Here is a 24148-nt window from a genome sequence, read left to right on the forward strand (position 1 = left end):
TCTGTGTAAGGTTACTTTGAGTGCTTTGATATTTGCCTACAATAAAAAATATGACCACAAATTTCATCCCAGTGGCTGTCATCCATCTTTTATATACAGTCTATGGTTATAGCCAGAAGTCATTGAATCTTTAATTTTATTTAATTTTTCTCTCAACCCTAGTGACCAGAAACTACGTCCATCAGCTGACCAGCTCCTGGGGCATTCATTCATCCCTACAAATGGAACTGACACAAACTCTAAGGAGAAAGTGAAAAATAAGTGCTGTGATCACACAAAAGGACTGTGTTGTTAAATTAGAAGTAAAAAATGCCCTTGAGTTTATTTGATTCATGTAACTGTTAACATCAATGGTCTTTTGTGGCCCTATAGCAGTAGGGCCAACAGTAGAGTAAGAAGAAACCAGTCTTGAGAAGCACTTTAATAAATTATACTTGTGTGTGCAGTAATAGGACTTTTAAAATGTGAATAATTAGATGTAGGCTTTTTCTTACTATTTCCCATAGAAACCTTATACATGTGCCAGGTTTTTTTTTTTTTTTTTTTTTTAATAAAGGCCTTGAGTTCACTCCATATAACAGGTTTGTGTTTTTTTTCCCCATTCTAATAAACATCTATATCCAACCATCATTTTTAAGTGAAATGTAAATTACTTGTTCCCAATATCTTTATATTTGATCACTAAGGATTCAGCCTTAAACTCTGTGGTAACAACATGCTGCTGGTAAGTACTTTTCCATGTCTCCTCATATTCAACTACAAGCAGTACAGCACAAAGTGTCTTTAAATTGCGCATTAAATGACAAAGACCACCAGCATTTATTCCGCTGTAGGGTAGTGGCAACATTAAAGTTTATTTTGAATTTTGAAATGAGAAGTGGAGAAAAGGGATGTGAAGAGTAGCTTATGCTCTACAACTGTAGTTATCCTGTGTGCCCAAATGCAAATCCCCAATCAAGGTACAAACAATGTAGCCTCAGCCTAATTTTTATTTTGCACACACTAAAATAAATGAATAACCCAGTCACAGAAGACTGGGTCATATCAAGAACTTAGAACTGAAGAGTGTTTAATGCATGAAACTGATACTAAAGCCGTGTCCAGACAGGTACAGGGCTGCAAACGTAAATAAAACCAATCGAATAAAGGAAGTCAGCGATACAAAGAAATTATTAAGCGTGTCTACATTGCAGATATCTGAGGTTGCCTACATATCAGGTGGGCCATCTTGCATGTGGCCAGTTTGTCACAGCTAAATGAAACTGAGCCAACAAGTGTTTAATCCTGAACAGTACCCTGTTGATCAGTGATTAAATAATGGGCATTTCCCTTTTATGGGTTGACATCTAAAGGGCTACAGTTTTATGTCGTTAAATGCCGAATGCATTCAAAGTAAAAAGGGTTATGTAAACTTTAATAGCACAACTACTGTCCTTGCCAGTTTTTTTTTCCTCTTGTTGAGGCACAACCTTTGGCATCCAGCTTAAGGTCTACTTAGAGGTCCAAAAAAAATTTTTTTTTGGTACAAATTGCATCGCTCTTACGTGGTAAGTAGGTGTTGGATGTGCCAGTTGCTGATATTCTCTGATGGAAACCTACAGTACATCACTATCTTATAGCAAGGCCGGGAGAAGCACACACTACTGGAATGCTTCAACTGTATACCCGATGACGCCCACTCCACTGATCGACAAAATAAAACTCTTTTATAGGTATTACAATAATCTTGTTATACTTACAAGCAGCTCCTAACCTGAGTAGTCATGGTATAGCTTTTTCTTTAAACATACAAAAATGTATGTACATTTATCTCCATTTTTTTTTGTAAACAGCAAGTTGGCGCTCTCCTTCCAAATCCCTTTGATTGAAACATGCAAATCATACGCACAGTACTTAAGTATAAAAAGAAACCAAGACAAAGTAATTGAGATGAATTTTAAACATCTAAAAAAGAAAAAAAAAAATTGCATCCATCAACAGTACTAAATAGAATACCAGCAAACTGAACTCATCTCCACCTGGTCACTATCTTCCTCCATAAAACCACAGACATGTGATTCAATTACTTCTTAAAAGGAAAAAAGAAAAGGAGGAAGGAAAAAAAAAAAAAGGAAAAGGAAAAGCGCACCTTGCTTGCTTTTTATAGAAATTGTAATACTTGTGTTTTCCCATATGGAGATCTGACATGTAAGGAAAAACTTCTCCCCCTGATGGAAACAACACTTTCCCAAACACACAACCACCTTTACACATTTCTAGACCCATTTGAAGAGGAAGAATAACCAAGCAGCAATTCAACACAACAGAAATACAGGACTGAGCACCAAAGCCCAGAGATGTGACAGTCAGGAAGCATAATATTTCATCTTTCACATCTCAAATTGAGAAGTCCAACAATACTCCTTTTCTTGCAGATAACTTTCTGCCTTTCAATAAAGGGTTTATCATCAGTTATTTTTTTTCATAGGGCACTTAACAAAGAGGTGAGCATAGTCTTCAAAGTTTGAACTGTGGGTAGTTTGTTGCCATTTTCATGTGCTGGCCATGGCTGCAGAGTGGTGGATTCAGTGTCTCTGCTCTCCCACTTCATGTGGTGATTCGCTAGGAGGAGGGTACTGCTGAGAGGTCCGCAGCCCACCTGGGTGTGACAGGAGGGGAGGAGGAGAAACAAGAATAAGGAGAAGGAGGAGGGTGGGATGGAGGGAGGGAGGTTAGCCATAGAGCTGCAAGCCAGATGAGACACACTGCAGAACAGGAGAGGAGCAAGGAGGAAAAGAGGGGGAAGAAAAAGATGAAGTACCTGGAGCACCAGAGCCACCCTTGGAGCTTTTGCTCACTTTAGAGCTAGAACTGATGGATGAGGACGAAGGGTGGTGGTTGTGGCTAGCCTCAGGATATGCCCTCTTGCGTGCTGAGGATGAAGAGGTGGATCCAGGAGGACCATGTGTTGTTCCTTCCATGTTGATGAGGCCTGGAGGACCCCGCAGCAGGCCTACCCCACCACCTGAGCCCTCCGTGCTTCCTCGACCATTGCCACTGTGTATATGGGGGTGACTGTGTTTGTGGTGGCGATGGAGGTTGTGCTCGGCTCCACGGTGTTTCTCCTTGCTTACCACTGGACTGGAATATTTACTCTTGTTGTTGGTGCCCACGCCTTCATCTGATGAGCTGTGGCGCTCAGAGGATGACACTTTAATCTTCATCTTAAGCTCGTCTTTGCTCTGTTGACTGCTCTTATCCATCTGGGAACCGCCACTGGACCCAGGCACAGCCAAGCGGACTTTAAGCAAGCTTTTGTCCCGTTTGTCACTATGATGGCGCCTATCTTGGCCTGAAGATGAGGAGGAAGGGACTTTCATTTTCATTGGGGAAGCAGTGGTGCTGCCACCACCACCATGGGATGTTTGGTGGGACTGTGAATGTTTTCTATTGTCTATTTGGCTCATAGTGGATGGTGCATAGCTAGAGGAGGAGGACAACAAATCCCCCCTTGTATCGCAGTCCATTACTCCACCATGCTGTTCCTGCCTACGTTTCTGCCCAGAGATGGCCAGCTCTGCAGCATGTTTCTCTCTGTATTTATCTAGTGACAGCTTCTGAGCTGGAGAAGGTTGGGCTGGTGGAGGATAAGCAGACTGAGGTGGTAGTTGATGCTTAGCAGCTCCACTCCCACCAGCTCCCTTTTGTTCTTGTTTGACTGGGTTGAAATCTATTTTTTCAGTCTTGAAAACCACTGGATGCTGAAGCAAAGAGGAAGTAGAGGTTTGCAAAGCCTCTTGGATAGAGATGCTAAGGGGTTCCTGTTTTATACAAGTGGTAGAATATCCTAGTTGGCTCTGGTTGCTCTGAGGCCATTCACTGTGGCTTCCTGGATTGTATGCGGCAGCGATGGTGTCCAGAGACAGAGGTGCTCCACTGGACTGGCCAGGCATGGGCACGGGAAAGGCGGAGCCTGCTTTGGAAAAACCTAGGCTGGAAGAAGGAATTCCAGGAAGTGAGGCATCAGCTTGGTCCTGGGCCAGTGATGGTCCAGCAAATGAGTTGTCAGTCATCTGGGCGTTTTCAGTCTTAGGCTTTTTGGCAGCTTGTGTTGCCTACAGGGCAGAAAATGAGGCTTGTAAGACTGAGGCTGCAGACACTGACAAACTAGAAATAATGCTCAATGTGGCAAGATTTCTCTAGCAGCACCTGCATAAAGTATTTACCATTTAAAAACCTGCCACCATTATCGCAAATGGATTATTTTACAGAGCGGGATGTATGTAAATTACATCTACTATATTGTATATTAATAAATAAGTAAAAATTATTTTGCAGCTAACAAACAGGGCAGCAATGTGTCCTACCCTCCAGTTGCGTATCCGCTTTAGTCGGCTGGGGGTTTTCTCCAGAATCTGCAGAAACTCATGGGTCAACTCTGAAAGTACAGGACATGCATGCCATCAAACAATTGTGTTGTCACTTCTTTCATTTCCATATTTTTTAAAGCATTTTATAAACTTGTCCTTGGTTAAATATGCTTACAAAATACAACCATACAAAAGATTAACTTCATAAAAAGCTGCAAGAGATGACTGAATTAAAGGTAACCTCTCTCACCATCAAGCAGCTCAAGCGTGACAGAGCTGTCCACGTACTCCCACCAGTGTTTCCCATCAGTAGAAACTGGGATCTCCCAGTTGGACCACTTACACGCCAGATGGATGCACACACAGGCAATTACTGTGGGCTTGTACTGGAGGCAGAAGGTAGTGAGGTGCAGACTGCATATTACGTGACAGTACAGGCATGTGAGTTGATTCAATGCAGGTGTGGTCAGGATTGGTCCCACATGTGGAGAAAGGAGAAAAACCAAAGAGGGGGCCGACAGTTTTAATATGATGCTGACACAAGTTGCAAGACTGTTGCTTAATAGTGCTGATACAGTTTAACTGACTTCATAAGACTCTTATTACAAGCACAATCATATGGTTCCAGGTATCACATGGACATAATTCCAACTATGCTTAAACGTAAGGAAATTATATATATATATATATATTAAAAAAAAAAAAAAAAAGTATTATTCCAGAAACTTGGCTTGTTTAAATGCTGGGGAATTAAAAAAAAAAAAAAAAAAAAAAAAAAAAAAGGGTAGTGAAGCAGGGAATGACTCCACTTGTAGCAGCTTAATCTGGTCATCGCAAAACACACTGATAATGAGGACATCCATGTGACAGCTACATTGTGTGTCTGACAGGGGCGTGCTCCTACAGCATCTCACTGCATAGCTCTCTCTTTGGACTATGTAAATCAAGCGGCTCAAAAATCAAAGCACTGGAGGCATACACCATAGCAGTTGTGCTGTAGAAATGTAAAGTCATCACCATATGATATAAAAATGAATTAAGTTTAAAAAGCTAATTAAATATGTGTAACCATTCTGTAAAAAGAACTGGAAACATACGGAAACAGAAACTACAACTACCAAACACTGACAGCTAAGATACATGCAAAAACTTAAAACACTTCAAGATCACCAACAAAGAATTTAGTTCTTAATTATTAGGGGCAACAGAAGTTCACCTCTTTTGAAGTGGGTATCATTGAATGTGTTAAGAGAATCAATTTTGTTTTGTTTTTGTCTTTTTAAAAAGGCCAAGACTTAGATATCTGTAATCATCTCAAACTGAAACAATGTACATACTAGTGTAACCTTAACCCATAAAGAAAAAGCTTAAAGTTAGACCTTGCCCACTTTATAGTTAGTTCAACAACAGGTGGATAACATAATGCAGAACACATTTGGTAAGGGCTAATCTCTGCAGCGAGTACAATGTCTGGAATCTGATGGTTGTAACTATAACAGTTATCAGTCACAGCCAACATTTATATGCATTTAGCAGATCTGATTGAAATCTAATTGTAATCAAATTAAAAAAAAAAATAAAGATTTTATTACAGGTTTTGCTTTTAAGCCCCAAAACATTTACACCGCTCACATTCAGCATCCAGACACTGTAAACTGAAGTTTCAGACAAAGCCATTAATAACAATTAAACCCGTTAAGGACCTGGTTTTTCAACTCAAAAACATGACATGTCCTTCAGCTCTTACATTCAGGGAAAAAGAAAAAAAAATACCCACACACACACACACACCCACACACACAAAATGCTTTTTGATCAGTACTAGAAATTAGTTACACATCATATTTTGGGTTTTTCCATAGCAGGGGGTTGTGCCAAGCCATGCAGTAAATGGTACAACAGTTTTTCCACTGCACCACACAGCAATAATAGTTGTTTCCTTGAACCACTAATAAAGATCAGTAATGTGGTAATAAACACATTCCGTTTGCTGTAACTTTTTTCCATCTTTCCATTCTCTCTATCGCTGGAGAAAGCAGTTTATCACTGAATAGCTTCCAAAATAAAGCAAAGCTAAATCTCAGTATTCAACAGAGTTTAAATATTAAGAGCAACTAATAACCAGTAAAATAAAATGCAAACACCACACGAGTCAAACTAAACTCCAAACCAGGGATGTTCCTGACGACTAATTTAATAGTCGACTAAAGAACGGTAAAAAAAATTTGACTGACCGACTAGACTAAAACTAAAACACTCAGATATAAAATTAAATTTTATGCCTATCTAGGGAACAATGTCAAAAGCTGTCTAAACAAAGGCATTTGAAACCATTAATCACGTTCTTCTATGATGAATCGCACTTTAAATGCTGTTTAACTGTACGGTACTGCGCATTATGAACACTGCTCGTTATACTCCAATAAAAGGAAGAATATGAAAATGATGTTCACGCATCATTGAACATGAGAAAATAACATCCGAAAAATGAATAACTTGCGACTTAAAAGTGTGGCGCATTGTGCCACGCATTGTCAACGATGCTCGTTGCTCTACAATTCATGACACGGATCAATACAATATACGCATCCATCCATTTTCTTCCTCCTATCCGGGGCGGCATCAGTGGAGCCCAGACCTCACTCTCATCCAGCTTCCTCCTCCAGCTTACCCCTGATTCAGGTTTCAGCTGCTACAACGTAAGTGGTCGATGTTGCTGCGTTTATACCTGTGCAGGTGCATTGCGTGTGTTAATTACCTTTCGTTCGTGCCCCAGTGTTAGAAATGCGGTGTCGGCCGACAGAAACATAAAATTCTGGCACTTTTTTCCCCTCCTGGGTCCTACTCTCAGTGTTTTTAAGGCACAAACACATTTGTCCCGCTAGTTTTCTCACTTCTTTGTACAAACCGGAAATGCGGGGAAGGAAGGGTGTTTCTTTGGAGGTGCACTTACGTTTTGGCATTTTTCTATAACGATGTAAAGGCTGCAGCTCCATCTGGTGGCAGGTGGCTGCATAACATTTAAGACAAACATTTACCAGCACTGGGTTAATTAAAACCTTAATTAGGCTAACCGACTAGTACGTCTGGTACCGACTAGGGTTTAATATTTTTCCCGAAAATGACATGAATCAAATCCCGGGAAATGACGAGCCATTTCCCGGGAATCCCGGGAAAAAGTTTATTTATTTTTTATTTTAATTAGGCCTTCTGTAGCCTGTGTCGGCCTTAACCTATTCTGATATTGTAGAGGTAGCTTTCCAGCTATGTCCTGTTATGCCCAGTAGGGGGTAACGTCGGCTTGATTAACGCAATAAAACCTACATCTCGACATTGGAGTGCTCGAGCTATGCGGTGTTGTATCGTTCCTCAACACTCCCTTAACAAATATAATTCGAATATTCCTCCATTGTACATGGAATTATACCAAGATATTTTACAATTGCTGGTGCAAAACAATACGGTTCATCTCCACACAGCATTGATAAAGGCTCAGCCACGCTGTCGTGGCGACATCTGTTGCACTATATCTCCACCAGTGGAACGCTGTAATAGTCATTGAAAAGTTAACTACCATACTACACTATAATATGACATAACACAGGGCCTTGAGTAATGCACTACGACTTGGTCATTGCCATTCTGACAACAGCAAATTTATAACACCGTGTCTGAGGGTTAAAGTAGGTTCGCTGTGAATCGTCTTTTGAAAAACTGGCCGATCCTTATAGCCTAAAAAATATACATTTTACTCAACTCCATTTTAAAAGCGAAATATGTTAAAACAATCTATTTCATGATAATTTCTTCACACATTAGGCCCGTATCCTAATTCATGATTGTTAGTAAGCGGCTGCAAACGAGGAAAAGAAACACTCGAAGTTAAACAGATATTTCTTTATTGTTCAGGGCAGGCATATTTTATAGGCTATATAATGCAATATAACAATATATAATAATATAAAATTATATAATACAAAATACTTTAGGGTAAACACATTGCCTACGATTTCAACAAATTAAAGAGGAAAAAAGTACAACTGTGTAATACCTCTATTAAAACGCTTGAGATGAAGGCTGAAGCCTTAAACGGAGGCTGAACGTGCCTGAAATGAAGAGTAATGCTTTTCGCATTAAACGAACCCTTCTCTCAATATTTCCTTAAATTTAACATTCTGAAGCTTTCTTTTCTTTCTGAAAGTCAAATCAACGCGCGCGACTTTTTTCCCGGTTTCCCGTCTAACGTTTCCCGGGAAACGGGAAATGGTTCTGATCGCATTTCCCGGGAATCCCGGATCCCGGGATTAAACCCTAGTACCGACTAGTAACAATAGCAACAACTAGTCAGTTAGTCGAGTAACTGCGCACATCCCTACCCCAAACCACAGGAGACCAGGTGGATCAAGTCCACTGGAGTGGAAAAACAAGGCTAGCAGTCAAATGCCGAAAACAGTTGCGGCTGGCATTCTCCTGAACAATAGCAGTTGCCACTCAGGCAAAACCTCCACATCAACACTGGTATAAGAGGAGAATAAGTCAAAAGATGAAGCAAAGACCCCCCCCCCCCCGTTCCCCCCCCCCCCCCCCCCAGATTCCACTCTTAATCTCTGAGCATCTGTACTGATAGATAACTCAAATGTCTGTAAAAACCCACAAGATCAACCTGGCGGTGGATGGAACGTACTGATGCAGTTAAGAAGCTGGTTAAAAAAAACTTAACCCAAAACACAACATCCCAGGTAGAATATATTTTGTCAGTTATGTGACGATATTGTGCCGGCTTCTGAAGAGTTACAAGGTTAAACTGAAAGTGTTAATCTTTTACTTAAAATTTAAATTTCTATTGAAAATTCTACACAGGCTACTTTTGTGCTGCCTCACTACTACTGCACTATAATGTGCTGGTAACCTGTTGCAATAAAGTCCCACTTTGAATTAGGTAATCGATAATCAATTACAGAAGCTTGTTGGAAAAGAAGGATGGAAGATGCACTTCATTTTGTTTGCACTAATAAATACTGCTGCCTGCAAGCTGCAATTACTGATAAACTGCTGCTCTTTATGCATTTTTTAAACTGTCATAAATATAATTATAGCAAATTTTCTTAAAATATTGTGATATATTTTTGTGGCTACCCACACCTACTCTGCTGTAAGGTTGTAGTGGAAATACATTTCAGCATTGCTCGGCTTAGCATGGTGTGGCTCAAGTGGACCAACCTGGGCTACTGGTAAAACCCTCATATTTTGCAGGTCCTTAATGGGTTATAATTAAGTTTTTCTTAAGCTTAAATTAGCTTAAAGCTAGAAGTACATTTCATGACAATCAAACATTACAAAAGCTGAATATAGCTACAGAGATAACACATTTTGAACAAATTCAAATGAAAAACAACATTTTAAAAATTAATCTGCGGTACTTACCGGAAGGCCCTCTATGAGAAATGTTTACATCTGTGAAATCTTTAGCTGCTATTCAGGCTACCAAAGTGTCTTTCTTTTAGAATTATGCACTTTTTTGCAACCGAACAAACGTGTGGGTTTCAAGCGCACCACTACACTTCACATCTTGCATTCAACCCATCTGTGCCAACACGTGGTCCCTTGTACAATACACCGCACTGCAACTGGGGCCGGTAACGCTACAAGCCACCACGTCCCGCTACCTTGGAAGAAGGGAGGGGAGCTGAGGGGAGGAGGCAAGCGTCCCAACAACCACCAGTGCAAGTAGGGCCCGTTGGACACTGAAAGGGTACCCTGCATTACAGGAAGCTATGGTGTGCAGTCAAAGTGCAACAAAGAGGGGCAGGATAACAACCTGTTGGTAGCCATGAAATAGGAAGTCTGTGCCAGATCCTTGCTTGCTGTAAGAGAGAAGAAAAAAGAAAAAAAAAAACAGAAGAAGGAAAAAAGAATTACATTTTCTGCAAACCAAAATGATTTTTTCATTATTATTAGGACAGAATGTCAAGTTTATTGTTTAAGCTGACTTCCAATGCACTAATTAAGACAAGACCGAGACTGGGAAAAAAAAAAAAAAATTATGCAAGCTCATGCAACATTTTGGAAATTTTTAGAGAGCTGTAGTACTTGACCTGAATAGAGAATTTTTTATCTCTAAAAGGGCTTCTAGCCAGAGCGACAGGAAATTCCTACTATTGTAATAAAATGTTTACAACCAGTTTAGACCATTTAAGTTTTATTTACCTAAGCATAACAGCATTCTCCTGCTCATCAGGAGCAGGCTTGTCTGTTACTGTACACGGATTCTAATTTCTGCAAAGGTTACATGGACTTTGGGTTACAGTTTACTCAGGCAGAGGAGGACAAAGCTTGCTCTGCATGCGTGCCAACACAATTCACCAGTATGGGCACATTTTATCGATTTTAAAGACAGCTACCTTTTCTAAACTGTGGCACCAAGTAGCTTTAGACAATCAATTTGTATGAGGGAAATTAAGGTTATTTGGTATGTTTTTAAAAGGCACACATTTGCACATGTACTAGAAAAAATAAATCTGAAAAATATTTTCTAGCTGCATTTTTGCAGATTTTAGATTAAGATTATAGATTACAGTTTTGGTGACAAGTAAATAACTGTGGCTAATAAGACAACAGAAAAACATGGAATCCTAATTTAGGGGCAGTTTAAGACAAAATGAAAGAGTAATATTTCAGAAATAATTCAATCTCAGTCTTGCCTCAACAAGTGTTGGCAAATGCCATTTATGCTACTGTCAAAAAGGTTCATAAAAAGAACAAGGCTAGTGGTCATGTAAGCATTAAATCAGCAAGGTTTTCATCCCCTTGCCCACCCATATCTGAGGTGGGATAAACAAGAGCAGAGGGCACAAAGAGCAAAGAAGGAAGCCTCTACCTCGCACTAGCTGGGTACATTTCACCACATCAGTGTGTGGGTGATCAATAGTTATTTCAAAGCCTGGAACAAAATACATGACAGGTGAGTTCAACACAGACATAGCGGGGAGGTGACATGTCATTGTATGATTAAAAAAAAAATAATGTAATTAATGAAAATTAGGGCACATCTGCATGTTAAAAGTAGATTTTAGAGCTTGATGGTCAATTTAAGGCTGTTTAAAGAGAGACCGAATTGACTTGAATGACAGACTTTTCCCTACATTTTAAGTAGGAGCGCACAAACTGTTCTAGCCAAACCAGGGATGCACCGATCCAATATTTGGATTGGGTATTAATCCAATTCTGACTCTAAAGCTGGCTCTCTATCAATGAGCCACTCAATTCTATTCTGTTCAGTGTCAGAGGCATTATACAATGTAGAAGCCAGAAGAACATTTTTTTCTGGGGGCACTTGTTGGGAAACTTTTATGTACTGTACTTGCATTTATAGAGCCTTTTTCCAGTCTTATTGACCACTGAGCTTTTATTTTACTTACAGTACCATAAACATATAGTAATCCACTCATTTCACTTCACGCATTCAGTTACGTGGAAGAAAAGGAGAAACTAGCACGACTGTCACGTACAGCAATGTGCAGCAGCCTATTAACTTTCACACTGAGCTGAAGACTATTGCAAATAAATGAGATGAACAACAATCCATTTACACAATACATTGTTATATTTATTTTGAGCCTGTTGCCATGCATTATTTTATGAATACTAATCCAGTAAATCGACATTCTAATTTCTTATCTCTTATTTTATAAATATAGGAAAGTAATGTTTAAGCTGGACGTGTTGCTGCCTTACATTACATATATTCTTTTCCTCAGTAAAGAATATGGCTTACCATTTCAATACTGGTACATGGTAAGTACGCAGTATCAACAGATAGCTAAAGCCAAGGTATCAGCGTAGTATCAGAAATTGGAAAAGTTGGATCGGTGCACACCCAGTCACAACAGAAGATGTTGCGATTATGAGGTGTATAAAAAAGTTGAAAAATATTCCTATGAACAACTGTTCACAGTATCATCAATATCATATTCACCAAAGCATTAGCAAAAAAGAAATGACATGTCACCTTTACATGATTCATTGAAAACATGAGAAAATAACCATATGCAAATAATACATTTCAGTCAGCAGGTTGTGGTAAATAATTTCAACAGTAATCAATAGCACTACTCCCTTACTTAGAATTAACCAATGATATTGACAAACAAACCGCTCTCAAGTCATCCACTCCAGTCACCACTACTCACCCAGGGTCTGCAGCACTATGGATTCAAGTATCACCAGCTCTTGAGCTTGCTGGAGGTATGCCTGAAGTTTGATAGACAGTCATTACAACACAACTGTAATGCGTCTATTAACCTAACCCCCTAACAACTGATTTCAAATGGCCAAAACTCCAAACAGAGAGGCTCATTACACAACTACTGCAAGACCAGTTAGGTGTATTTGTTTGGTACACACCAACTAAAGGCCAGTGCAGGATAATAAAAGGCCTTACACAGGGCAGGAGAATGTGACACAACCAGTTTAACACAGGGAAACCATGACCACTGAGACAACTGGAAAGAAAAAAAAAAATAAATAAATAAAAAGAATGACAAACTATGCAAAGATATTGATACTTACATTACTTTTTGTGTCTAGAGGCGGTTCTTGTGGATTTAGGCAAGCATGTGCAACTTTGATTACATGTTCGAGTTTCCGAGGTTGCTCTTCCACTTTTGCAGCCAAGAATAGGGTAGTTGGAGATATTATCTGCATAAAATCAAAGAGGTGTGCATTTTTGTCAAGTCTATCCAACATGTGGTTGTGGGTAAACAAGATAGCTATATTAAGAATACTTACATTTCTATGGAATTTGGTGAAAGAGTGGTGCATATAAAATCTATGCATGTAAACAATTGCTGTGTTTATTGTTAATTGAGAGCTGGAGGATGAGTCAAGGAAATATTTAAAATTTGTTTAATGACAGAGCAAATGGCTAAATAAAGATTCAACTCAATACTTTATCAATGGTAACTTAGTTTGCATTGTAACTGTTTTAAAAATTGCTAAGTGCGTCACAGTTTGACTAAAACCACACAGACAACCTTACACACACACACACACACACACACACCCCCCAGCTCAGCAAGCTAACCAACGAGAGCACCAGGTAAGATACGCCCATTGCACTATAATAACCCCGTTCTTTGTTATCCAGTTAATAAGTGGCCACTGCTTTTCTATTTTTAGTGAGAGTGACCTTGATCTTGACCCCAGTGAACCCATATACAATCTAGGGTTGCAACGATTCCTCAAGTAACTTGAATAATTCGATTATAAAAAATCCTCGAAGCAAATTTGTTGCTTCGATGCTTCGTTTGAACTCTGCAGCGCCCAGGTGTCTCAGTGTAAGTGGAGTGTTTCATCTGCATTAGCACCATTAAAGTTCTCCGTCGGCATTGTCTACTTCTTGTGGGTTTAATGGCAGTTGGCAAACCAGCTTAGAGCTGCATTACTGCCACCTACTGGACTGGAGTGTGGATCAGGCGTTAGGAAAAAAAAAGCAAAAAACCCTCAGGTTCTAAAAAGGTCTCTGTCACTGCAACGGATTCCCTTTGACATTGAGTGGATCATCGCTGACACATTTTTCCACACCTCCACAGCTCTCTGCCATGTCTGTGTGTTGTGCTCCCTGTGCTGAAAATTTCAGCTGTTTTTTTTTTTTTCTTTACTTCAGCTGTTAGCTCCCAGAATGGATCGCTATAACCATAGACACCACCGTCTGCCAGCAGGCATTAGCAAAAGCGATTGTTCTGTACCGGAAGCCCCACCCATCATAATATTTTTATACTTTAATCCCTGATTAGTGATTAAAAATAGACCTGCACTAGTACAGAACACACTAGAAACGTATTGAGAAAATGCTTGCATAAAGCATTGCAACATTATGCTCATGCAGATCCCAATTTTTCAACAAAACCACTGATAACAGCAGCAGGAGGCTGCTTTACATTCAGTCTGTCTGCGCAAGCGCAAAGGGGCAGAGCTGCTATACAGACGGTGCGCTCAGGTGGCGTGAAAGGAAACATTTTTCTAGTGTCCAAAACAGAAGCTTTTTCCCTGTAGCCACCATTAAACCTTTAATGGGACACAGCTGGAGGTCCTTCATCAACCACTTGATCAGCAAGTGAAGAAAAGAACTTGCTGGTCCATACACCGCTGTTTGTTTCACAGCGAAAAATCTGCAGTAAACCCATGGAAGTTAAAATATGTATATGAACCATTAAGACAAAAGTATTTCTTATCTGATTACTCGATTAATTGATTTAATAATCGACAGAATACTCGATAACTAAAATAATTGATAGTTGCAGCCCTACAATTGTTAGAAAGTCTCAGTAGCTCTGCTATATATGTAGGGGCGTGTTTATGTTGAGCTTTGTATATTCATAAAATTTTTAAATGGATTCTTAATTTCACTGGAAGCCAGTGAAGGGAAGTAGAAGAGCATGATATGGGCTAAGAAGGAGTGAGAGATTCACGTAAAAAGTGAGTTACAATAATCAAGGTGGGAGAAAATTGTACTTAAAGTTCCAAATGACCAAATGAGAGAAAATGTTTAATTTTTACACTATTTCTCAAATGAAAGAAACAAGACTGGATGAGCTTTGAGATGTGAGACTCAAACTCCAAATACTGGTCAAAAATAATGCCAAGATTCTTAGCAGATGATTGAAGTTGTCGGGGTCAAACAAGAACCTCAGTTTTGCCTGGATTAACTTTAAGGAAATTTGAATACATTTGATTATTAATAGTGAAGCACTTATAAAGGTAGAAGGTTGCTGAGGTTGTTTGGCTTAACAGAAAAGTACAGCTTTGTACTGGCAGCATACTAATGGCAGGAAACTATTAAGCAGATGGCCAAGGGGTAGCATACTGTGAAAACAGAACCAGTACAAGGACTGAGCCCTAAGGAACCCCACATGTGAGGGGTGCAGATGAGGACACTCTTTAATCTTTCTCAAAGATTTCGTCTCCCTCAACCACCTGAAGGACCTAATGTAGGACAACTTTCTCAAAGATTTTTGAAATTAAAGGGAGTCTGGCTGTTTATCAAGTCATGATACATCACTGTGCATCTTATTGGCGTGAAATAACAGCCTAAATGATTAAAAACAGTAAATAAAACTCGAAAGCTAATCCTCTAAGGATGTTGCAAGATACTGTATAAAACAAGATAAGATAGTGTTTAACGGTGATACAACGGTATCATTCAGGTCACGCACTCAATCGAATAAATACCGTTACTGCGTACATAAAGCACATTAATGCGTGAAGACGTATATTTCTGTGTCTACCAGAAGTTGCAGACTTGACTCAAACTAAGCCTTACTAATAGCTAGTAAAATAGTTCGCACGCCATATTAGCGCGAAGCTAAACGGAAAACAAGTAAAGTGATACGCATTACTGTGCTTACAGGCTTAATACGAGAAAATTATTTTAACAGACATAAAAGAAAACCAAAGCACACCAATCAAAAAAAACGCGCGTCTTGCTCCCTAACCTCTGAAGCAGCGTAAAACTCAGCTAGCGGGCCGTAGCCAACGATTAGCTAGCGCCATGTCTCCGTCCAGCCTGCTCGAGGATAAGTTTATTTACAAAGGATACACGTTGAGTCTTTGACCCATATCTTGGATCAGATTTGCCGCTTGCTGTCGGTAAGAGAGCTCCCGATCTGGTTCTACTCCACATCGGCGGGACGGCGTGTTTTCGAGCTGCTCCCGGGTGAAAAACCATTTCGACGAAGACCCCCGGCACGCCGCCATTACTCCCCAACGTTCGCCTGGGCATCAAGAAAGAGGATGTGACGTCAGCGTCGCACAGGAAAACACGACCCTTCCGATTTGTGCGCCCGGTTTTTAAAATATTAACATGCAGTTTTACAGCATCTCATTTGCGCCGTGGATCACAGCGAAAATCTCATTTTGCCAGTCTACCTTCACACAAAACAATTATAAAATTTCTAATGAAATAAAAATAAAGATCCAAGATTAAAAATTAATTAAGAATTTTATAAAAGAAAGTGATAAATTTGCAAGAAATAAAATGAGTTAAAAAGGCCTGATCTTCAGAACCTGAGTTGTACCTGTTTTGTTATATTAATATAATAATAAAACAATATTATTACATGAGAACACAAACTTTATTTCAATCTAAATTCTAATTCTAATCAATGCACTCAGCTTGAACACTGAAGAACATGAGCAGAGAAAAAGACATTTTTTTTTCTAAAAAAAAAAAAAAGCTCTATTTGTTATTGCCTACATTGTAGAGGCCGATGACTTTGCCTCACCTAAACAGAAATATGAGCACTGTCTGGGATCCCTTTAATGGGATGTTGTGGGTGTGTATTGTCCTTAACGATGAGGCCGCTCCACTGATTTATTGAACTGATTTTTTGAGAGCCTACCTGTTCTGAACAGTCTAGCTTCCATGCCACACTGTAACCGAGGTCGTGCGACACTCTCATCTGTAGAAGTTGTTTAGGATTTCGGTCGACATGCTAAATTTCCTGAGCTGTCTCAGGAAGTGCAGTTCTTGCTGCTGGGTGTTATGAGACCAGGTGAAATTCTCACTGATGCATGTACAGTACCAAGGAATTGTCTCACTGATGTATATTGGAGTGTGCCACTGCATCCTCTTCCTCGGATCAGCAATCATGTCTTTGTTCTTATTTACATTTCTGGGAGGGTTATTTTCCTGACACCAGGCCACCAGTCCTGCTGCTTCTCTTCTGTCTCCTCCCCATCAATAATCAGCCCAATCACTGTGGTGTTGGTCTGGGAGGGCACACAGTCAAATGTGAGGAAGGTGTACAGCAGTGGACTCAGCACGCACCTCTGAGGAATGTTCATGTCTGGTTTCCAGCCCTGGCTGACTGGGAATTGTCTGACAGGAAGTTCAGCAGACAATTACAGAGAGAAGGTATCAGCCCAAGTGAGAGGAGCTTCTTAAAGAGTCCCTGTGGGATGGCAATGTTGAATGCTGAGGTCTAGTCAATGAACAGCATTCTTACATATGTGTTCCTACCTTTTAAGCGTGAGGGCTGTGTCTGTATTTTATTAAAGTCCCCTTATAACGGAAGAAATTTTTAAAATAATTTATATCATAAATATATATTTTAAAGTTTACAGCTAATTGTTTTTTACAGGCTACTGATGATTTAAATTTGAAATGGACACGTTCATCAAAGGCTGAAACCACTGATCACCATAATAACAATCAGTGCTTTGGGTGTCCAGATGTCCTGTTTTATGTGGGACTGGATAGGATTTTATCCTCTGACCCTTCATCTCACAGACCTGGTCAATGTCCCAAATTTTCATTGTTTCAAAAGTGAACCCACCAGGAATGTGTGGCTCACAGATGAAATCCAGAAACACTTAAGAGACAGAAGAGAAGCTGAAATAACAGTTAACAGTTCTTGCAAGAGAAAAGGAGAATACACATGGACACAGAGACCATCGGGTCACAGAAAAACAAACTTTAGCTTCCATTTAGTAAGTAAGTCAAGGCAAGATGAGAACAGTCACAAAGTGCTTTACAGCAGATTCAGTAAGAAACAATCAACATCATAATAATGACACGGAGACACACAAGCAAACAAAATTAACATAAACACATAGCACGACTCAAATGCCTGTCTAAACATACGAGTTTGAAGCTGCCTTTTAAACGAGGCCACAGCGTGAACAGCACAAAGGAAGAGTGGCAAACTGTTCAGTAGCTTCAGAGCTAAGGCACAATCAACCTCAGGTTTCAGACGCGTATGCTGAAAAATGTATTGTGCAATTTATTTAGGTTTTTCAGGGAAAAAATGTAACTGATGATGTAGAAGTCTCAAAAACTGACAAATGTTTCAAATATGATACACTTGGCATTAACGGGTTGAATTGTATCTTGAGGCACTTTGTTACTAGCAGCTTGTCACAAAAACAATAATAATAATTTGTTCCCACTTATTTAGCCGAATCTATGAAAAATGTAAAAGAGCACACAGTTTGACAGACATAAAATATTATTTTTGCATCAACAAGAAGATTCCCAGAGAGCTATTTGCTGAAAGTTTGGCATTTCTCAGAATAATGTGCAGTATGTCCTTAAAAAATCTGAAGAAACTGGATGCGTACTGGACAAGTGGCAGGCCAAAGAACTATCTGCAGCAGATGAACTGCATCATCTGAGTGGTCAAAGCCATTTTACTGTATGAAATAGAGTACTACATCAACAGTGAGTAACAACCATAGCAGCATAACGGGCTATGTCATCATATTAGCATTTTTATTTATAGCCTACCAAAAGGCTGCAACTTAAAACAGATGGAAAATTAGTTACATTCAAACATTACTATTATGATATAAATAGAATAGAATACATACTGACAATAACAACCTCAAATGTCTCTTCTTAGATCCACTTTTTATATTGAGTCTAAGCAAAAAAAACAAACAAGGTACAATGCTTACTTTATCATGCTAAATAACAATAAAAATGTTCTGTAATTAAAAAGATGTTTTCAAATCATTCATACAGTAATATTTGGAAAAATCACTTGCACTTAATCACTGTCAATCTAAGCAGTTGTATTGCAGCATCATGTTATATAAAATGCTCGCGCTTCAGTCCCAAGAATTCTAGTGCGTTTCCGGCAAGCAGTTTATCCTGCAACACAAAAGTGTCATTATTTTATTAAAAAAATCATCCATTAAAATCTACAACAAACTTTTAACCTATTTTAAAATATGTTGGCTGGTTTTTAACATTCAACATTACTTATTATTTGCGCTAATATAAAGTCTTTCCTTTCTTACCATGTGTGAGAGATTCATCACAACAAAATTGTTCTTCGTGTATTGTGTAAATGAATGAAAGGAGAATGCTGCTACCTTCAGTGTGTCGTCAAACTCATCCATTGACTCAATGAGTGATCCTGGCTGCAGCTCACCGAGTGGGAATGGGTAATCTGTTCCCAGCATCACTTTATCCTGGAACAAGAAAATGTGAACTTAGAAAATTATGAAGTGGTGAAAATAGGAATAGCTCCTGCCATCAGCACAGCCATTCTGAAACATCAATGTTTCCACACATCAGTGCTGCACTGTGCCACACAGCTTTTTGAATCTAAGCCAAGGTTAAAGTGGTTTTACAGAAATAATGGCTGAAATATTTACAGCCACCCCACCCCCACATTCTCTATGCTCAAAACTGTCTCCTGTACTCCTTCACTGCCTTTTGAATCTATCAACCCTCCCTTGCCATCAAAGAGGTATGACCCGTGGGCTGAATGAATGTTGGACACCAGCTCACTTTTCCAATAACATCAATGAGCAGCTTCAGGGAGGCGGGGTCATGAACTAGGGAGTCAGTGTAAAAAGAACCGAGGTATTTCCGTGGACTGATATCGTTGTCGACTGCACACAGGTCAGGGCGGACTTTGTGGCCGTGTTCAATTCTGCCAACAGTGAATGGGAAAGAGCCACCTGTAACCAAATGAGCACAGGTACTAAAGGTCAAACAACAACACAGTGCTTTCTTTCATCTTAAATTGAGCATGAAGTAAGGATACACTGAAATTGGCTGCCTAATGATTTCAATATACTACTGTGATATGGAAACCAAAATGATGAGTAAGATGTTATCTCTTCTATACCTCCATGAGCAAAGCAGACTTTCAGTTTAGGAAATCTCTCAAAGATACCACCAAATATCATCGAGCAAATAGCCATGGTTGTCTCAGATGGCATACCTTTGGAAGGGAAAAGATTAAAAAAAAAAAAGATTTATTTTTTCCTATGAACTTAAAGCATATAACTGTATGGTAAGTGGTAGAAGCAGATGTGTCATTGGCCATATTCACAAAGCATTAAATAGCATCTGAGAGCTAAATATAAAATGGAGAAATGATTACTGATTACTTAATCAGTCATTCTATAAAACCCAAAATTAGTGCTGTTTATATCATTAGCTGACTAGACCAGTTCCCACTCCATCTCCCTCACCCACTAGCCAGGGTAGCCAATACTTAGCCATCCTTCCATCTGTCTGCATGTCCCATGGGTGGACAAATATGGAACAGCCCAGCTCCTCTGCTTCCTGCAGTGAAGACACACACTGCAGGATCAGTATTCATCAGTGAATGAGAAATTAGGCCATAAATAAAAATTGAAATTAGTGGAACCAATTAGCTGTATAGAAAATGTAAGCGCAATTAGTAATACCATCACCATGATCCCCATCTTATTATGCAAGGATGTAAAGTCTCACAGCATAGAAGGGATAGAGTTCGGAGGCATTGAGGTCCCAGTTGTTGATATGCGACCCAATCTGGACCCCAGGGAAACCGAGCTCTTTAACACAGCGCCTCATCTCCAGCACAGCTAAATCAGGGGCCTGCATGGGCACCGTGCCCAGGCCCACAAACCTCTTGGGGTGGCTACGCACTGAGTGAGCCAAACTATCATTTAAAAGAATACAGAGATCCAGTGTGTCATGAGGTTTAGCCTGAGATTAAAACAGAAGAAAAAACAAGTAAATATATCTGAAAACGAAATGTGTTTTTGTCACATTCTTTATTTTCGTGTGGATACTTTTAGATTGAAGAAGTTAGTTAAGCAGATTGTGGTATTGCAAAGTTTGCTTCTTTGTTATTAGTACTGGTAGGCATAACTCAGTTATCTGAGACACAGTAAACACCACTCTGAAGCTTTAGATCTAACTGCTGTTCTGACTGACTGCATTTACCCAATAACTGAACATCACAGGAACGGTTGAAAGGGCCTGCAGAGTGACACCTGAAGACCATGGAAGGAAAAACTGCTTTCAGGTATCGATAAGATGAAACTAACAAACAGCTGAAACTATCATTTGTGTCTGTGCATTTACCGTGTTTATCCATATCCCGTATACGAGCATCTGGATCCCAGCAGTTTTCTTGAATTACCCGGAAAACCTTCCCATCCTTCATCATCTTTGCTTCACCCTAAAACACAACATTAAGACCACTGTCAGGTCTAGTTCAAATTACTACAGTTAACACATTCCCTTTCTTTTCTTTTCCTTGGATTGTCTGTGGACAGATTTCTTTTCATGTTCTTGGTCATTTTTATAATACCAATTCTGAAAAAGTTGGGGCGTTGTGTAAAATGCAAATAAAAACTGAATGCAATGATTTGCAAATCTCATAAACCCATATTTTATTTACAACAGAACATAGAAAGCGTGCCAGAGTCATAATGTGACTTTTAGATTTACTAACAAAACTGAACCACATGATGGCAGCAGACAGTTGATTTTTTATTAAATATTTCCTGGGTGAATCCATACCTGTGTAACAAAGAGTCTCTTAAAAAAAAACAAAACAATATCAATAATTTGAGCTCAAGCATTAATTCTGAAGATTAAACTGTTCATTCTTAGGTACACTTTCTTAATACCAAAATGCTCAACCCATGTTTGATGATAAAAGTTGCACTGGCTATAAGTGCCAGGCTGCTCTGTGTCCGGACGGGTTACGTCTGTTTGAACTGAATCACTCTACTGATGCAGTGGCCCCTCGCTGAGTTCTGCAGCTGCTCACGTAGCCAGGACCAACCTGGCAGGTCCACGGGGTGGAAGCAGCCGCCAGCTGGGATGAATCTGCTGTGTGCTCAACAAAGTATGCAGTGCGTAAGTGTTCCTGCACCTGTACCCTGTCTGTATCTGCATAAGAAAATAGAGAAAATAGTTATTTACCTTGCAGTGATGGTGAAGCTGGACAAATCCATCATAGCCATACCTCTGAAACACGTGAAAAATACAGGATTACTAATCCTTAAATACTAAAATATCACATATAAATATGTGATGGATATATGATGGATTTGACTGCAGATTTGTTGTGTTTGTAAACAAGATCAGTATTCAGGATCTCCCACCCTGCCAGAAGAGCCTGTATCGATTTTATTATCCCATCTGTGAGGGTTTGGTCATCATCCTACAGGACTATCCACCCAGAATAACTAAGACATTGCCTTTTGAGGCTGCTCACACATTTTGCATACAAATGAAGCTGCAAAAGATCTATGTGAGCAATACTGCTAGAAAAGCCCCTTTTTCATATCCATGCAAATCAGCTCCACGGTGTACTTAGATGATGCGACACAGGAGCTTCAGTTTTTCAAAATGCAAGATGGGTTTTACATCCGTGTTTGAGGCGTGGATCAATGGTCTCAAGAAGCCATTTCACTGAAAGGTGGCTGTAAGTGAAATGTCTCCATGTCAGTTTAACAGTGAAGTTGATATAAAGTTCAAATAATGTTGCGCTTAAGAATTTAGGACCTCAATACCAACTAAGACCACATGGTAAGACTGCTTTACTGCCTTGATTCCTTTTTTTTTTTCCAGAATTTTTGGGAAAGATTCCCCCAAATAGTTTTGAAATGATGTTTCACACATCTGCCAGGTCGACACATTTGTTTCAAGTGAATGCAACACTTTTTAATGAATTGTTTTGTTTACATTGACTTTTGTCCTACATTTTTAAAAATTTGTCAGAAACTCTTCATGCAATTAATTTAGAAATGTTGTAAATATCCAGCAGCATGTATAATAATCACTCTGAGTTTTGATTTATGCAGGAAATATATATATATATATATATATATATATATATATATATATATATATATATATATATATATATATATATATATATATATATATACACATATATACATATACATACATATACATACATATACATATATATATATATATATATATATATATATATATATATATATATATATATATATATATATATATATAAATATATATATATACATATATATATATATACTTTCCTTCACTTGGAAAAAAAAAAAGGATGCATTGAGATCCTCCAGGATCCTCAGGCTTTAGCCCATGCCTTCCGTTCAGCTCTAAATGTGGGAAATGATTAGCCAGGCAGCGACAGAGACATAAGGGCAGGAACAGATAAACCAAGTCCAATGTCTATTGATTAAAGTTTAACCATCCATAGACAGCACAGATTTATGTGGACTGTTACTCTCCTTGCTGAAATCCATCTGAACAGGTCTATAGATTACACATTACTAGCATTTAATAGCCACAGTTCAAGCTAGGGAAGTGATACAAATATATATATATTTTTTTTAACCCACTGACCCACTCCAAGTGAGATCTGATCTGTAAACTGCGGGTTTACTTAACGCTGAAGCTGCGTGCTGTTAAGACCCAAATCAGCTTGCTTGCAGTGCCTACCTGCTTCAGGTCGGGCCACTCCTTTGGTAAAATATGATTGTGAATATCAACCTTCATCCCTAGGGTTAGTCTCGGAAAACGTAAAAAGTCTGCTGCCCACGATATCCTGGAAAAAGTGCGGGCAAATTCACTCCCCGCCCTCAGCCTGAAACCAATGACCGACAGGTGAATGGCTGCTCCCGCTGCTGCTGGGACATTTATTGCCCAATCTTTGAAACAAACAGAAAGTCAGATCATTAGTCTGATGGCTCTGTAAGGTCATTAATATTGAAATTCAGAACCATCAACTTGTTTTCAAAATGCATTTACGACCCACTAATAACAGATACACACAAACCTACTCATTTAACTGGCTGCCTTCATTATACCGAGTCTGAATTTCGTGCTCATGATCTTGCTTAGACGCATGATTATGTTGCAGGATGTCACATCATGGTTGCGTCTTGTTTTTGTGTCTGATTTATCTAGGCTGCGCAGTCTGAAATTCACCGACATCATCCTCATCAGCCAACTTTATGTCATCGCTTGCACATGCTCGAGGACGCCACCT

The 24148-nt window shown here is 39.3% G+C and overlaps 3 protein-coding genes across 6 annotated transcripts in view; 1 reads left to right on the top strand and 2 right to left on the bottom strand.

The window, feature by feature from the left end:
* The window catches only part of LOC115800364 (mitogen-activated protein kinase kinase kinase 19), a 17191-nt gene extending 16693 nt beyond the window's left edge, over positions 1–498 (top strand). The window contains 1 exon segment of the mRNA XM_075074462.1: positions 163–498. Coding sequence (XP_074930563.1) covers positions 163–295 — 133 coding nt within the window. The 3' untranslated portion in view covers positions 296–498.
* On the bottom strand, positions 477–16123 carry ccnt2a (cyclin T2a). Of its 3 annotated transcripts, XM_030757664.1 has the most exons (10): positions 15946–16123; positions 13137–13218; positions 12918–13046; positions 12539–12599; positions 11227–11289; positions 10168–10213; positions 4600–4763; positions 4347–4417; positions 2801–4094; positions 477–2638 (listed from the first exon to the last, which is right to left on the bottom strand). In XM_030757664.1, exons 1-10 carry the CDS (start codon positions 16101–16103, stop codon positions 2565–2567), a joined length of 2142 nt encoding a protein of 713 aa, XP_030613524.1. In that variant the 5' UTR covers positions 16104–16123; the 3' UTR covers positions 477–2564. The 3 variants fall into 3 exon arrangements, 2 of the variants coding, with proteins under 2 accessions (XP_030613524.1, XP_030613523.1); XM_030757663.1 differs by having other exon boundaries at positions 477–4094; XR_004021666.1 differs by lacking the exons at positions 477–2638; positions 2801–4094; positions 4347–4417 and having other exon boundaries at positions 4626–4763; positions 9774–10213.
* Positions 16124–18604: 2481 nt separating this feature from the next.
* On the bottom strand, positions 18605–24046 carry acmsd (aminocarboxymuconate semialdehyde decarboxylase). Of its 2 annotated transcripts, none has more exons than XM_030758443.1 (11): positions 23940–24046; positions 23599–23807; positions 22069–22113; positions 21220–21316; positions 21079–21128; positions 20602–20838; positions 20337–20430; positions 19988–20083; positions 19645–19817; positions 19224–19322; positions 18605–18999 (listed from the first exon to the last, which is right to left on the bottom strand). In XM_030758443.1, exons 1-11 carry the CDS (start codon positions 23941–23943, stop codon positions 18937–18939), a joined length of 1167 nt encoding a protein of 388 aa, XP_030614303.1. In that variant the 5' UTR covers positions 23944–24046; the 3' UTR covers positions 18605–18936. The 2 variants fall into 2 exon arrangements, with proteins under 2 accessions (XP_030614303.1, XP_030614304.1); XM_030758444.1 differs by having other exon boundaries at positions 23936–24032.
* Between the last annotated feature and the right edge of the window lie 102 nt (positions 24047–24148).

The sequence above is a fragment of the Archocentrus centrarchus genome, chromosome 21, assembly GCF_007364275.1.
Source record: "Archocentrus centrarchus isolate MPI-CPG fArcCen1 chromosome 21, fArcCen1, whole genome shotgun sequence".
In the NCBI taxonomy this organism is placed as follows: domain Eukaryota; kingdom Metazoa; phylum Chordata; class Actinopteri; order Cichliformes; family Cichlidae; genus Archocentrus; species Archocentrus centrarchus.

What these genes read in the sequence shown, in the direction of transcription:
- ccnt2a (XM_030757663.1), bottom strand. Translation starts at nt 16,103, where the DNA reads ATGGCGGCGTGCCGGGGGTCTTCGTCGAAATGGTTTTTCACCCGGGAG. An exon ending in CATAGTGCTGCAGACCCTGG is followed by an intron (nt 11,290 to 12,538) that starts GTGAGTAGTGGT and finishes ATTTTGTTCCAG; the next exon opens with GCTTTGAAATAACTATTGAT. An exon ending in CACGCTTGAGCTGCTTGATG is followed by an intron (nt 4,418 to 4,599) that starts GTGAGAGAGGTT and finishes CTGTACTTTCAG; the next exon opens with AGTTGACCCATGAGTTTCTG.
- acmsd (XM_030758443.1), bottom strand. An exon ending in AGTGGCCCGACCTGAAGCAG is followed by an intron (nt 22,114 to 23,598) that starts GTAGGCACTGCA and finishes CACGTGTTTCAG; the next exon opens with AGGTATGGCTATGATGGATT. An exon ending in TTGGCTACCCTGGCTAGTGG is followed by an intron (nt 20,084 to 20,336) that starts GTGAGGGAGATG and finishes TCCCTTCCAAAG; the next exon opens with GTATGCCATCTGAGACAACC.